This window comes from Coptis chinensis, chromosome 7, assembly GCF_015680905.1.
Source record: "Coptis chinensis isolate HL-2020 chromosome 7, ASM1568090v1, whole genome shotgun sequence".
Lineage (NCBI taxonomy): Eukaryota > Viridiplantae > Streptophyta > Magnoliopsida > Ranunculales > Ranunculaceae > Coptis > Coptis chinensis.
Window position 1 is genome coordinate 73803559 of NC_141462.1, and position 15534 is coordinate 73819092.

The following is a 15534-nucleotide window of genomic DNA, read 5'->3' on the forward strand; positions in this document are numbered from 1 at the left end:
AGAATAGGTTTTCCTGGTTTCGCAATTTAGTAGAGGAGTGTACTGGGCTTTTGTTTGGGCTTTGTTGTTTGGGTTTGGGCTGGAGGCTGCCCAATCTAATTGCAGTGGCGCCCAATACAGGACCCCTTAAGAAATTAAGTCTAAAAACCATCCAAGCCCGCAACTGCATGACACGGCGGAGTACATATTTATTAATGATGGTATGGGTTATGGTACACAATTATAGATCAGTTATTCATGGACTTTTTATGAGATAATCAAGTCTTTCGTGACTACACGAGTTGTATATTACATGGATTGCATTCTTTTTTAGTATTTCCACTAGGTTAAACGTTATGCGTGTTACTATGATATTTAACAAAAACAAAATTATTTAAATTAAAGCTTCTAGATAAAACTTTAAAAAGAGTTAAAGATCAACAATTACCGGCTGAGAGGAGAGATCATTATAACTGGACTGTTCCTACAATAAAAAATAACGGTTCAATAATTAATAACATACATATTGAATCACCATAAAATAGGTAATCCTACTGAGAAGATGTACAAAACCTGAAGAAGCAGCTTGACGTATCTGATACTAGTGAATGCCCGTGCCAGTCGGCACTCTAGACGCATTGCTTTTGAACAACACCCCAAGGGACTATCTCTATGGTAGCATAGAATCGATGATATAACAATTTTCAACAGTTTTATACTTTATAATTATTTCATTCTCATACTCAAGTGAGCTTAATTATTGCAATTCTATGCATTTTATTTCTCACAAACCAACTCATTACACATACCCTTACACATTTATTAATTCAATACATATCATAATGAGCCGCATTAGATATTCAATAGATAACCTATTAGGAGCCGCATTAGATATTCAATTAGGAGGCACAACAAATAAAATATTGAGAGTCGCAGTTAATCTTCGATTAGGATGCACATATAAATTAGGAGGCACAACATTTCTTCGATGTGGAGGCACATATACCAGATTGGGAGGTTCAATAAGATGACGTGCTATGGAATTGACTGGGTGAACTAACGAATCTCTTTCTCTCTCTTCCATACGCTCTTTAACCATGATTGCCTAGGAAGTATCAATTCGCAAATATTTGGAAACATGCAAAGTTAAATAATCAAAACGGAGATCTAATCAAAGAGCACGACGAAGAGTCAAAATAGTAAATTGTTGGATACCTAATTAAAAAGCATCGAGATACAGTTATATAATTAAATACAAATTATTCGAAAGATTAAATTCGACGTAAATAGAATGGTATGAAGAAGTTAAGAAAGACATAAAAACTCGAAAGCAGTCCAAATTGCTCCCCATGACCCATGTTCATTCATAGCCCATGATACAACACGAAACTCTAACAATATTGTTTCGTTGTTGCTTTAACTAATGTAGATTTTAACAATGAATGCTTGTATCATAAAATACCATTCAAACAACATTTTAACAATGAACCGATTTTTCACGGCGGAATCAATTTTATGATACATTTATATTCAAAGTTACATGATACAACATTTTTAGAATTTGCACCCAATGTAATTGGGAGAAAGATACTTCAACCCCGATATGGGATTCACTGCTACTAAATGATAAAAAAGGCCTCTAACATAGGGGGCACGCTGTTTGTGAAAAGTTGAAATCCACTATGAGGCAAGTTTGAATGGAACTTGTACCGTGGTTCTACTAAAATGGACTTTGGCACAGGGGACACGTTGATTTGTGAGAAGTTGAGAACCACTGAATGGAACTTGTGCTTGCAAGTCTTGCAAGCAAGTTGAGGAAGGATTTTTTTGTTGTTGCTAAGGACATGAATGAAAAAAAATTGAGATAGTTGACACTTGGCAGTATAGCGCAAGCTTATTATTAGGGTTGTTTATTTTATATTAGGGCTATTCATTCTATAGGAATCACATACATAACTTCCCACCATTCACTTAACTCAAGTCTACATTATCAATCGTATCATCATCCTCACCACATGATATGCCCCGTGTCTTAAACTATGATGAAATAGATCGACCGGTGGATGTAGAAAACATTAAACATAAAAAGATACTAACGCAAAAACAAATAAAAATTGAGAAAACCTGCATCAGTGCATAAGATGCACAAAATTAAAAAAAGTGATAAACCTAAAGTGTGAAAAGAAACATGCATCAGTGCATAAGATACACTGTAAGATACGAAATAATATGTTAACTAACAGACGCAACTCATTTGGAACAAACGGATTCCTAATTCCCCACATGACATTAAGGGGAAGAAAAACATAGGTCAAATTGCCTACTCTATTATGCCTACTTACTCCAATAGAATGACTAATATCCTAATATACTCCCTCAACCATCGGACTCTCAAGTATCACATACACTAAGTTATTTTCACATACACTAAGTTAAGCAGGTCACCTTCACTTGAGTTCAGGACTTGGAAGTCGATATTGTTCAAGTCGGAAGAGAAATGAGAACAACCTCGATCTGCTTCTTCAGTTGTAGCTGCTGTTCCCTTTTCAATGGCTACTCAATCAAGAAGACATGATGATTCACTTTTTGGGATTTGGGGATTTTAGAATAAAGGGAGTTCGAGTGCCCAACGATGAGGAGAGAAATGAAATAAAACCCAAGCGAGAGAAATGGTATAAACCCTAGCAATGATGAGGTGAGAAGATGTTTTTTTGGTAAAAAAACCGAAACTAATGTTTTTGGGTTCGAACCCATGCCGTTAGATCTTGCTCAAAATGATCCCGACCATCCTTTATTATAATTTTGTCTTTTAGTGTTAAAAAAAAACCCTATCTTATTAGATAGATGGGAACAATTCCCTTCACAAAATTTTGATCCAATCAAAAGAGTCCGGTTCCCCTATAACCGGGTACAGAGATTGATCTCTGTACCACACACACACACGTCTCGTATCTCGACGATCCACACACATCCCATCTGGTACACACACACCCCTATCGAGGCACACACACACATCTCGACTTCAAATGAACGGTGAGATAACACGGTTACAGAGATGATCTCTGTAACCGGTTACAGAGATCTCGAACCCCAATCAAAACCCTTACTACCATGTGAGCTTGTGTTTTGAGTGTGAAAGCTCACTTGTGCGGGATCGCTAACACTCGGTTTGAAGATGCAGAGAGATCCTATCCCATCTGGTACGTATAAGAGCCCCTAACAATTCCAAATCTTATTAGTACCTCACAACTCACTAGTAGCTTTAACATAAGAGTGCAATGGGGTTGTCCTCTAGTCGGATTGATTGACATGAATGGAATATTTAGTAACTTTTGTGTGGTTTAGATTTAAGTCTGCAACTCACCAGTCAGGCCGTCACCTCACATCTTTTCTATCACACGTGCACCACTTTCTTAGCAAACAGATAAAAGTCACGTGCACATTTCCCACTCAAAAAAATATTTTACTTGCACTATTCAAAATATCGGTCAAAAAGTCAAACTGTCAGAGATATCGGATATATATATATTAACGACTCCCTCTCTGTCTCCATGTCCTCTCTATTCACCCAATCAATCAACTGTAAATTTTGGTAAAATAATTTTATTTTCATTTTTCAATACATATCGGCAAGATTTTCGGCCTTATCTTAAGTTATGTGACTGACTTTTGTTGCTTCCCCAAGTGATAATATACCTTACCAAGAGAGGCATTAGATTGTAGATTCTCATAGAAAGGCCTCTGCTAATTTTTACCGTTCTATTTTACAATAGAATTCCACACCTGTCCACATTCTTTTCCAAATTGACTAAACTGTAGTTAGATAAGATTATAGCAAACATCTTTAGTAAAGGCCAACAAGACTCCTGCATCTTAACTCATCGGGAGACTGTTATGAATGCCTTAGCAGAACCAGGACTCGGACTACAGCTGCAACCTCTCCAGTTTTAGGAATTTCATTTTAGTATGTCTATCTAACCAACTAGCCCACTGGGCTTCACATCAGTTGGGGGAGCTTTTACCAGTTTGCCTCAGTTCATGTCATGGGCCTATTATTGGTATTAAATGAAAGAAAGAAGAATGTTTAGCCAAAAACACAGCACTCCTGCATAACCTCTCTCAAAATACAAAATGAAGCAGTTCGAGTACAACTGTACAAGGCATGAAACAGCTAACATATTTCTAAGTTTCATGTTATAGAAGGACAAACGCACAGACTCGTATAGGTCAATCATGTTCCTCTGAGCAACCATAATTTTACATCAATAGTATGTCAAACGAGCTGTTATTCTAACTCAAGCGATCACTTCAAACAAAACCTCGAATAAGAGACTATTTCGACATCATGATCCTTATGTTAGTTTACCAAACAATCAACAACTTGATTGCAAATCCATTCCACCTATCTCTAAGACGTATATTAAGACTGATTAAGCTGAGCATGAACCTTGAACTTCATGGTGGTTCATACCTTCTTTTTATTATTAACAGATGCGCAAAAAGTAATCAACAACAACAAAAAAAGAAACATATAAAGGATAAGACTTAGAATATATCAGGGTGAAAATTCCCAGGAATGGGGCTACTCTCTTGGGCCCTCTGCAGATGAAGCTTTAACGTGTAATTGTTGATCTGCATATAAACAGTTTAGGGCCATGTCAAACTTCCCCTTTAGTTTAATTCAAGTACATGGGAAACAATAAAGAACTAGTGTTCCCACGATGAGGAGAACTAGTACCTCCAATGTCCGAAGTTGATCTTGGTATTGGTTTATCACATGCTTCAAGTGTTCCACTTCTTTCAATTTCTCCTCTTGCTCTGAATTGCGTACATGCTGGATAGCAACGGCTCTTTTTAGAATTTGATTGTCTTTTAATAAACCCTGTAGATGCTCCTTCAGAGACGCAAGCTCCAGCTGCTACAGAACAAAAAAAGACGGTGAAAGCGACAGTGAGTTATAATATCAGGCGAAGACATGTCTTAACCACAGAGGAATGAGTAGATGTGTCTTATTACCCGATCTGAATCTGTTAAATGCGCAACAATGCTTCTTTCAAAGGCCTCTAACATCCTTGTAGCACGAAGTCGTGCATCGTCCATATCTGATGCAGTCATCATTTCTTGCACAAACATATCTACCCATGAGGACCAATTTGCAGTGTCTATCCGTTCAGAGGTTTTATCATTTTCCTGTAGCTCTTCAACCTTCTGGTCAGGCAATTGACTACTCTCAGCACCTGGATATTAGCACAAAATTAGAACAAGGAAATATCCTAGATAAGTTTTTCACATTCCCATAAATGAGTTAAACATTAAACCCGTTATGCTTGGACCTTGAACATCAGAGTTGTTTGCCGACACCATAGAATCAGAATTTGATGATTCATTCGGCATACGAGCCTCACCAAGTAAAAGTTTCTGCAGACTTTCAACTGCATCCTCAACCTTCTGATTGTGGTTATTAAGCACAGATTCCACCAACTACAAGTAGAGGCAAATAAATCAATCGGAATGTTATAGAAAGAATCAAGCATAACTATACAACTAAAAATCACAAGTTCATAACTACCAATAGAAACGATAACTGACAAATGATTTCAGAAAATAGAAACCATGACAAGCACTAACTGCCCATCCATAATGCTATCAATTTTCAGATTCGAACACTAAGAATGATCTCCCAAGAGAGACCCAAATATCCAACATCTCGAGTTAACTAGGCCTTACACGCCCTCCACCTACGACCCCATGCCATACCAAAACATATCAGCATCAAATTTTTCACACATTCTCCTAAGATAGACCCAAATAACAATACAAGTGAGGCTAAAATTGTAACAGCGGAAATGCGGAATAAACCTCAAGTTATCTATCAAGTTATAAATGAATAACCGTACAAAAAAAGGATTTCTAGTTTTCACATTTATTATTAAAATGTTTGGGATCAAAATAGTAAAAATGGAGTACCTCTCGATTCATGGAAGGAAACATGTTCATTAAATGAGAGAGTTTATTATCTTCAGATCCCCAAAATCCAAATTCAGAAGATCTAATCGAACGTCTGAATCTCTTATTAGCTGATCCTGATGTTGGTGATGATTCGAATCCCACACGCTTACCGCAAACTCCGGCAGACATCGCCACCGAATATTAATCTCTACGAATTAACGATGAAGAAATTATTATTATTATATTTGAGTCTTGATATTAAATTTTTTTTTAATTGTTTTTTTCCACATGGAGAAGAATGAAGAGAGGTTTTTGGTTTTGTTGTTTTGGTACTTGGTGATTATGGAACGTAGATTTGGAAAGAGGTTTTAGATAAACGGACTAGATGAGAGTAGTGTGCGGGAAAGAGGTTTTTTTCCCAATCAATTTCTAACAAAAGCAAACAGTATGTTTCTCCACTTTTACTGTCCTACCTCAAAGACATCATTACCAAACCCAACCTTGGTAATTTTATTTTTTCTTTCTGATAAGGACCGTTTCCAATTTCTAGTCCTTGGATATTCCGGAATACACGAAATTGGCATAAAAATCCATATGGAACACATTCACACACTGAGTTTTTGATACAATTGCAATATTAACATAATGCCAAATGCCAAACATGGTAAAGATTAAAAAACAATCATTCCCAGTCATCGAACCATGCCCAAAAGTCGTTGTATCAAAGCAAGCCGAGAGAGAAAAATTGATCCAAGTTGTATAGCTGCTCAAGTTTCTCCCAAGTCCTCACCGTGATCGGATCCTTGCATATTACAATCCCTTCATTGCATTTTCAATTCTAATTCCACAACTTCCGCTAACTGGTACGTTAAATCTTTCTTCTCTCGTTCGATCCTCTCTTTTTTTCGGTTTGGGCTTTTTAATGCGTTGGATTTGAAAAGAAACTTTCTGCCGTTTGATCTAATATATCAGGTGAAGAAGACAAACCAAAGAAAACGACGAACAAAATGAAGTTTGAAACACATACTGTGATTGCAAGATTCATAGAAAAAGGTCGCATAGCGGAGTGGATATCGCGTTAGACTCCGAATCTAAAGGTCGTGGGTTCGATTCCCACTGCGATCATCTTCTTGGTTTTTTAGGTCCGGTCCAGTTCCATGGTGCTCAGTTAGATATCATCACCATGTAGCAATAACTCATACTGTTATTCATTACATTTTTCTATTTAAAAAAAGGGTGAGGGATGTTCCCGCCAAATTTTAAGAGAAACTAAATGCCTGCATCAAATGCAGTCCCCCAGTACAATAACTTCGGAAGCAAAATATAAACGCGTTATTGGAGTGAAGAATTGCACACAACTTTCGTTAAATAGTCATGCCATCTCTATGCCTGCAAAAGAGTACAGATAAGAGGGGCCCCTTGTTTCATTGTACCCGTCAATGGGCATGATATTTTTAATACCAGACATTGTTTTCCTCGCCATTAATTTTCCTGAGTAGCAGAGAGATCCCAAATTTTTGAGACTCACTAAAGTATATAAAAAGAATAAATGGTTGGGCATAGAAGATACAAGTTACACATTCCTTTGCCTGTTTCTGTAAGAGCCTCACTAATCACCATGCACATAGTTCACTGTCTGCTTGCAGATGTCTAAATTACAACAAACTTCTGAAAACCATGGATCCAATATGTCAAGATGGTAATGTTGACCAAGCTAGCTACATGGTTCCCCAGTAGCAAAGTATGATGGAAGCCATCCATTTTGCTTTTCTAAAACCTGGACATTGTAATGGTTCACAGTATTTTGCATATGTCATGCTCCAACAAGAATATTAACGAAGGCTTGACCGCTTGAATCCATACAGACGCCGTAATTAAATCATCACAATGAACTAAACACCAACTTGAGTAGAGAAAGTTTCAGCACTTAATCCAGGCCTTAAAATATGTTTCCCAGCTACACAAATCATGTTGTTGTATTCCATTTTTACAATGCATCCTGTCCACAAGTTAAATAGGATACCTAGTAATACAGTTTTCTGATAGCAAACCAAACAAAGTTCAGGAATATGAAAGTAGTGGGAAAATCCTTCCACATCCTTTTCAGTTTTAGTTCTTAACTAACTCGACTTCGCATTAAAAGGACTAACCAATTAAGGACCAGGAAACATAAATTTGAACAAGAAAAATGAAAGAGATTCTTGCTGTAATGCTTCTATCAGCTTCCAAAACCCCTCTTTGTGTTACCGGAAGAGGGTTGGAAAAAGGGATAAACAGGATCCTGTTTGGTGATTGAGCCTCACATTTAAAACACAAAATACCTTACTCCTCATCCTTAATATTCCCAGAAGATCCTGCAGAAGGCACATTACTTCGAAGTTGTTCTACTGAATCCTGAGTACCATTCATGGACCCTATCAGTTGTCTTCCATGCTTTTTCTTGATATGCCTGGATGATTCCCAAGTTTCAAGCAATGTACTCCTTTGCTTGCTACTACGTGAAGGACTCGCTGTAAACTGGGATAATCCACTTGAATTTCTTTGCCTGCTACCTTGTGTCAAAGACCCAGATCGGCGGGAAATGTCCATGGAAGAACTCCCCATAGATCTTTGATAAAATCGACCAGAATGGTTGGTACTAGTTTTGTCCAGCTCACTAGGTTCCGCATAATGGACCAAACTGACCCGGCGTGAAATTTTTCCAACTGCACGAAGAAAGAATATAATCATTTTTTTCTTTTATCAGTATGAAGGAATATAATCATATGAAAGAACTATTTTGACCATATACACAATACTGTTGACGATGGCAAAGAGCATAATATTTCCATGGTAAAACTTTCCATTTTGAAGGACAATTCTCTTACAATTTTATACATTCAAGTGTGATTAAACTTCTTTACTCTTCAGGCATTTCTGATATTTTCCTTGCTTGAATCTTTATACAATATTAACAATCAGGGGCAAAAACTTTCAGGTCTCTTGGGTTGCAAATGAGGGAATTTGCCACTACTCACTAGTAAATGAAAATATGAAATACTTCGTCTGAATAAAAATCTTATCAAGGAGGAAAGGGCAATATTCTAAATATTACAAGCAAGGTTGCAGAAAATTTTCATCTTCGTATAAAGGCCAAGAGAGAAAAATTGAGATTGATAAACTAAATCAGAAAAGAAACAAGGTATAAAATCAAGGCGTCAAGGAGAATTATAGTAGATCACTTCTTATCATAGGAGAGTGTGGATGCCCAATCTTGAAGGTAACTTTAAGGTCAAGTCTGCTCATGAGGTGATTAGACTGAAGACACAGAAGGTTGGCTGGTACCGATACCTATGGAATTCCTATATCCACCCTAGAGTTGCTGGAAATGTGTGGAAACTTCTTCATAAGTGTGCTGCAACTGATGATGTGGTACAAAAGAAAGGAGTCAAATTAGTTTCAAGATGTTACATATGCCACAACACAACTGAAGACTTGAACCATCTGCTATGGGATTGCCCACTGGTGCAGGAACTATGGAAGTGGATTCGAGGGCGTTTTTTCTGCAGCAGAAATTTCAACTATCTCTCAGACGATGCTGAAATGATGAAGGGTTGCAGCCCTTTGATCAGAAACTTATGGATAACTGCTTTAATAGGTGGCATGATGGCATTATGGTAAAATTGAAACAAGGTGCTGTTTGAGGATGTCATATCTTCAATTGTTTTCTGCAAACAGATTGCAAGAGCAGAGGTGCATCACACTTCAGTACTTTCAAAGGGATACATATACTCTAATGCACAGGAGAGTGACATCTTAACAACTTGGCAGGTTGCTACAAGACTAAGAAGGGGTCCCCCCCCCCCAAGCATTCTCAAGCTGAACACGGACGGCTCTTCTCTCGGAAACCCAGGACCAGGCCATTGGAGGTGTTTTCAGAAATTCAGCAAACAAAGTAGTGTTGGTGTTTAGCAGAAACATTGGAGTAGAAACAAGCTATATGGCTGAATGCAAGGCAATTGTGGAGGGTGTGGAAATAGCAGTGGAAAGGAGCTGGAATCAACTGTGGATTGAGTCAGACTCAACCTCTGCTATTTGTGCTTTCAAAGCTAATTCCTTACCGTGGCAGCTTCAGTCAATATGTAACTTCTGCAAGGAAAAGATAGGTAACATAGCCATGACCACCTATGAAGCACCGATACGTCCCTAAGGGTGAAGTATCCGTGTCCGACACGGATACGCCCCAATACGAGTCCGACACGATACGTGTCGGATACACAATTTGGAGTATCCGATTTTATAATTAATTTTTTAATTTCCGACACGCAGGGGGATACGCGGAGGACAGTAATCTTATACATACAAAAAAAAATTTGGAACTTCAACAAAAAAAAAACAAGTGAAATAAAATACAAGTTAAGAGATGCAAGAGAAGAAAGATGAAGTGAATCCAAGTTATACATGTAAGTTGCTGCTTAATGTGTTTGAATTGGTCATTTTATGAAGTAGAATTGCTATTTTAATTTGAATTTGGTGAAAAATACTCAATTATATAATATTTATATATATATTATTCAAACGTGTCCATGACGTATCCGTGTCCTATATTTTTGAAAAATGCCGTGTCCGCGTATCCATGTCGTGTCGTATCCGTGTCGCGTATTGGTATCCGTGCTTCCTAGATGACCACTACTTGGTGGGAAACTAATTTTGCAGCCGGCGCCATGGCCAAGTATGGGGTTACTTTAGTGAATAACTGAGGTATGGTTGTATGAAGGAAAACCCCCATTCATATATAAATGGGAGGATCCTATGGTGACCTATTTTAGATTTGAAGCATAGCCACGTTTTTGTAAGGGAAGCTCATAGGCAGCTTTCCTAGTGGCTCATTGTACCCTGTACATTTTTTCCCAATTTCTAATACATTTTTAGCTTACCTTGCAAAAAAAAAAAGCATTTTGTCAATATCCATTATAATATTATACAGACATATGCTGCCAAAACATAGTAGTACCTAACACAGTCTAGTCTAGGAGATTAATAGTCTAATTTCATTCAAATTTAGGGTGTATCTACACCGCATGGCCCAACACAGTAGTACCATCCGCAGTTGCTTGTCATTGGATATTAGGTCGTTACGTGGCGGAAAGGGGGGAGGGGAGAGATTATCATTCAAATTTAGGGTGTATCTACACAACATGGCCCAACACAGTAGTACCATCTGCAGTTACTTGTTATTGGATATTGGGTCGTGGCGTGGCGGAAGAAATAGAAGAACGAGTCTCGCACTAAAAAAGCCTAAATTGAAGGAAAAGTAGTCAAAATCTATTCCTCTCTCTTCACAGCTTCACATCACTTCGTCTGATGATATAACTGTGCAGTTCCATGCGGGGTAGCGTAGCCTTAAATTTCTTAAAGGTACTGAACTTTGTCTCGCAAATTCAATGAACAGCCCTAAATTAAGAGGTCAAACTATGTTCTAGCACATATATGATCCACCAAGCGATTTGGTCCATCTTGCATATCAGGCCTACCTTCACAGATATTAAGTATTCCCGTGAATGCTTCACGTGCTGGACTTACAGCTGTTGGTAAATTCAAATTTAAGTGTCTACACGTGATTGAGTCTCCTCTGCCAAATAAAACTCTCCGGCCGCCACTGCAGCAGTACCCACTGGACTTCTACTACTGCTGGAAGAAGATTCTAAAGCCCTGTCATCACCACCAACCTCCCCTCTTTCATCAGATTATGTTGTCTTACTTCTTCCCTAACTATTATAGCTTCTGGTATGTTTTCCGTATCCACTGACTGACCATCAAGACCAACAACGCAATATTTCCTCTATCTTGTCGACACCCAAACCCTATATTCATCGAACATCACCTTTTTTCCCCAATCAGACCCTCTTCCTTTCTCTTTCAACATCATCTCCTTGCAGAATTTGATTTTCTCTATCACACTCTCCCAACCTAGATAGTCGCTAACCACCCTCACTTGCACTTCAGCTATGATCGGTTCTTCATCTTCCCCACCCTTCTGGTTGTTTCTCTTACTCCTCCCTTTGTCTAATCTTCTCCCACCTCACCCTCACCCTCCAATCTACTATTCTCTCTCTCAAGAACTTATTCACCACCACCCCGTCGAGCAAAGTGTGAAGCTATGAACCAGTCCTCCTTGGTATTTCCTGTTCTCCATTGTTTCACAGCTTTAGACCTTCTTTCCTTGCTGGATTCACATTTTCAGACCCTTGACTGTGATGTAAGGCCACTGTAGAACCTTCAGCAAATTCTTCAAAGGAATGTTGCAATTTTTTTCCATCTTTCACCATTATTTCCTTCCGGCACACAGAGAAAGATGGTATGACCGTTGTTGGAACATGGGCTGATAGAAATCTGCACATACCTACCATTATTGTTGGTTCTTATTCCCACGTTCTCTACAAATTGACCATCCCTTTTCCTGTTAGTGCAAACATCATTTGTATTCTCATTTGCAGCAGAGGACTGAAAGCTGTTAGCAACCCACAAAGCTGTCTCCTTTGTTAGAATCCCTTTGGTCCTGTAACATGCTCTCCTCTCAGTAATTCCAATCGAGCTTCTTCCACTTATACCAGTCCACCCTACCTCAAATCTCTTCCACTCAATAAAGATCATCATCCTCTTTATATGACAATAGCCTATGGACTTCTATTCCTTGGCGTGAGAAACTTCTGAGAGAGCACTCTACCGGATGGAAATGAGTAATTCTCGAGAAAACTCACTGAATCCACAACGATTGCAGTTGAGAAATCAAGAGAAGAATACTTTCAAAAAGGCAGAAGAGAATCAATCAACACTATTCTGAAAAGTAAAGCCCCCTGAAGTCACAATGATTCCTTCTCTTCTGAAACTTCACTAGCAACTATCTAAAACTATCCATCTAAACTGCACACATATATATAGAGAACCTATCCATCTAAACTGCACATATAAATATAACCAAGAATTCCTCTTCACCAAGATCCGAAAGAATACAATAACCAAACCTCCGTATGGATTTTCAATTCTCAACCAGTAACCTCAGTACGGTTTTCCTTGAAATTATGCTTTAAGTGCGAGGCTCGTTTCTCTTTCTACCACCGCGTTAGGGCCCAATAGCCAATAACAAGCGACTTCTGATGATATAACTGTGCAGTTGCAGGTGCAGGTGCCGACTAGCAAAGTCGGTAAAACCTTTAGGTGATGATACTAGAGGTCTGGGGCTCGAACCCCGCCAGCATCAAAGAGTTACTGATCTCATTTAAAACAGGCTTACCAATAAAAAAAAAAAAAAAAAAACTGTGCAGTTCCATGCAGGTAGCGTATCCTTAAATTTCATAAAGGTACTAAACTTTGTCTTGCCAATTCAATGAACAGTCCTAAATTAAGAGGTCAAACTACGTTCTAACACATGTCCTACTGTAGAGTTCTACATATGCATTGATGCATACCAATAACTGTAACACTGTGTTTTACTTGATAAAAAAAAATAATATAAAAAATCTATAACATTGTCTTTGTCATGAATCATGAAAAAATAACAAAGCAAGAAGGGTTATAAAAGGTCTATAAAAATAATTGACCTCAGAAGAAGGGCCTGTCATGTGGTTGGATTGGTGATTATGGTCGAGGCACTCAATTTTTTCGAATTTCCTATAAGAATGATGATACATGACATTATGTTTACTCTAAAGTATTGCTTATTTATTGTCTGAAACGATACCTCAAAAAGAGAAGAGGTATTATACAACGATACCTTAGGCACGCACATTATACAACAGCCTAGAACTACTTTCACTAAATATTACCACATTTTGGCCTTGGCGCTGCCTTTGACTGCAGATAGACAAACACCCATCTTCTATTATACAAAATAGCTCAGTTTTTTATTGTAAGTTGACAAGGCTTAAATGTTGGTCTCGATTTTCTTGAGATCTGTGACTTTCTTATAAAACATAAATTCTTAGCCAAATTTTTAGCAATATTTTCGAATTTAGGAGACTAGATAGACAGAAGAATAATGATTTTTTACTCTCTTTCGTTAGTTAATGGAATTCAATTCACGGTCAAGTATTAGGTAAATAACAACATAATGGTGATCAATTAGTGTTCAATGGGTTTTAAACACTACGTACGTTACCTAATCCAATACATTATCCAAAGGAATTGAAGAATTCAATCTTCTCACAATCAAACACATCTATGATAATAGCAGTTCACAATCAAGTATTAGGTAAAATCTTGTAGCCATATCCACTATACTAGCTTCGATTTGCATGTTGTCCTTTAACTTTATTATAGTTGTCCTTTTACATACTTTTATTACAGTTGCAATATTAATGCAGAATCTCATGTCCATCTATTTAATTAATCAATGGTGCCTTTGTTTTAACTCTATGTGGATCTGTTTCTATCCAGAAGTCTTACGTGTTTCTATTAATCCACTTGCCACTAAATTTCTGCACCCCTCAGATGCATTGTAATGATGTTTTGCGAGTTTTAGTTCCATTGCTAGATGCTAGATGCAGATGTTTCATATTATATATTACCATATGAGGTGTAGATGCAGAGGGGGAAAACAGTAGCATACCAACTTTTGTGTCCGACGCTGAAGATTGAAACACCGTAGCATCCGGTACTTGAGAAGCAAAGCTGACCAACTCGTAAGACTTCCCTGCCATTATTCTCAAATTAAAACCCACAAATTCAAATTCAAGCAAAAAATATAATATAATCTTACCCGATAAACTCTCAAAGCTAGCAAAACTTCCATTCCTTTGCAACTTAAGTGTTATCTCTTGCCCGTCAAAATCAGGAGTCTGAAAAAAGCATACGAATTAGTTAGAAAAGAAAAGGGAGAATTAATAAGTGGGAAGAGGAAATTACTTGATTAACTGGCCATTGAATAAGCCAAAGGTCCTTATTAGAACCCATTGAAGATATATCTAAGAGTGGCTCCTTATGATTCACTTCAAATTTGGGTGCATCCGGTTTTTTTGCCATTTGATTCAAGTATTGAACAGATGTTTGAATTTTGAAAGAATGGTTTCAAAGATGGAAGGCCGGTTTGATATAGCCCACGAAAGGGTCCGGTCCAGCAAGCATATATAAGTGACCCTGCGTGAGAATTTTGAGCGTGATTTACGACAAGAGAAAAGATTGATTGAATTTGTTCGCGTGTCAATGTAAGTTATTTTTTCAATCTAATAAATTTTGTTTAAATAACCACTTTTGAATCTAGGGTTTCTAGATCAACCATTTATATGATAATAATGTTAATTGGGTTTGACTTGTGTCAGTGTTCTCAGTGGTTTCTTGTTTCTGCAGATGATTGATGACCGAGACCTGGGATTCTTTGCCAATTTTCTTGGCATCGTTATATTTGGTCTGGTAATTGCTTACCATTACGTGGTGGCTGACCCAAAATATGAGGGCAGCTAGACGATTGTTTTCTCTCAAAATGACTCGTAAAATTATTTACACTTGAGTTTAAGAGATCTAATCTTAATATTTTGTGTCCATTTGGTTCAACACTAGTATTATTGCATAATATTGAATGTGTGTGCTTCTATCTATCTTTACCCTTTTATGTTTTTATTTCTTCTCTAA

At 37.7% G+C, this 15534-nt stretch overlaps 2 protein-coding genes, 1 long non-coding RNA gene, 1 other non-coding gene and 1 pseudogene across 9 annotated transcripts; 3 read left to right on the forward strand and 2 right to left on the reverse strand.

Moving 5' to 3' along the window:
• Positions 1-4200: 4200 nt before the first annotated feature.
• LOC147488807 (uncharacterized) lies at positions 4201-6425 on the reverse strand. Of its 6 annotated transcripts, none has more exons than XM_086570096.1 (5): positions 5947-6425; positions 5385-5460; positions 4996-5216; positions 4718-4894; positions 4201-4611 (listed from the first exon to the last, which is right to left on the reverse strand). In XM_086570096.1, the coding sequence occupies exons 1-5, from the start codon at positions 6115-6117 to the stop codon at positions 4525-4527; spliced, it is 732 nt and encodes a 243-aa protein (XP_086426222.1). In that variant the 5' UTR covers positions 6118-6425; the 3' UTR covers positions 4201-4524. The 6 variants fall into 6 exon arrangements, with proteins under 6 accessions (XP_086426222.1, XP_086426220.1, XP_086426219.1 ...); XM_086570094.1 differs by having other exon boundaries at positions 5313-5460; XM_086570093.1 differs by having other exon boundaries at positions 4718-4897; positions 5313-5460.
• Positions 6426-6582: 157 nt separating this feature from the next.
• On the forward strand, positions 6583-7197 carry LOC147488808 (uncharacterized). Its single transcript, XR_015200821.1, has 2 exons — positions 6583-6791; positions 6901-7197. It is a non-coding gene; the product is annotated as an uncharacterized LOC147488808 (long non-coding RNA).
• On the forward strand, positions 6981-7053 carry TRNAR-CCG (transfer RNA arginine (anticodon CCG)). The gene has a single exon. It is a non-coding gene; the product is annotated as a tRNA-Arg (tRNA).
• A 689-nt stretch (positions 7198-7886) lies between the features above and the next one.
• Positions 7887-15259, reverse strand: LOC147488810 (mediator-associated protein 2-like). Its single transcript, XM_086570097.1, has 4 exons — positions 14812-15259; positions 14666-14744; positions 14516-14599; positions 7887-8633 (listed from the first exon to the last, which is right to left on the reverse strand). The coding sequence occupies exons 1-4, from the start codon at positions 14926-14928 to the stop codon at positions 8251-8253; spliced, it is 663 nt and encodes a 220-aa protein (XP_086426223.1). The 5' UTR covers positions 14929-15259; the 3' UTR covers positions 7887-8250.
• LOC147488811 (dolichyl-diphosphooligosaccharide--protein glycosyltransferase subunit 4A pseudogene) lies at positions 15253-15498 on the forward strand (annotated as a pseudogene).
• Positions 15499-15534: the final 36 nt, after the last annotated feature.

Excerpts from the sequence above, each read along its gene's own strand:
- LOC147488810 (XM_086570097.1), bottom strand. The coding sequence starts at position 14,928 with ATGGCAAAAAAACCGGATGCACCCAAATTTGAAGTGAATCATAAGGAG. Across the intron at positions 14,600-14,665 it reads TAGCTTTGAGAGTTTATCGG|GGAAGTCTTACGAGTTGGTC; the intron begins GTAAGATTATAT and ends GAATAATGGCAG. Across the intron at positions 8,634-14,515 it reads AGCGTCGGACACAAAAGTTG|TTGGAAAAATTTCACGCCGG; the intron begins GTATGCTACTGT and ends TTCTTCGTGCAG.
- LOC147488807 (XM_086570091.1), bottom strand. The coding sequence starts at position 6,117 with ATGTCTGCCGGAGTTTGCGGTAAGCGTGTGGGATTCGAATCATCACCA. Across the intron at positions 5,217-5,297 it reads TCAAGGTCCAAGCATAACGG|GTGCTGAGAGTAGTCAATTG; the intron begins GTTTAATGTTTA and ends GCTAATATCCAG. Across the intron at positions 4,612-4,717 it reads ATCAACTTCGGACATTGGAG|ATCAACAATTACACGTTAAA; the intron begins GTACTAGTTCTC and ends GTTTATATGCAG.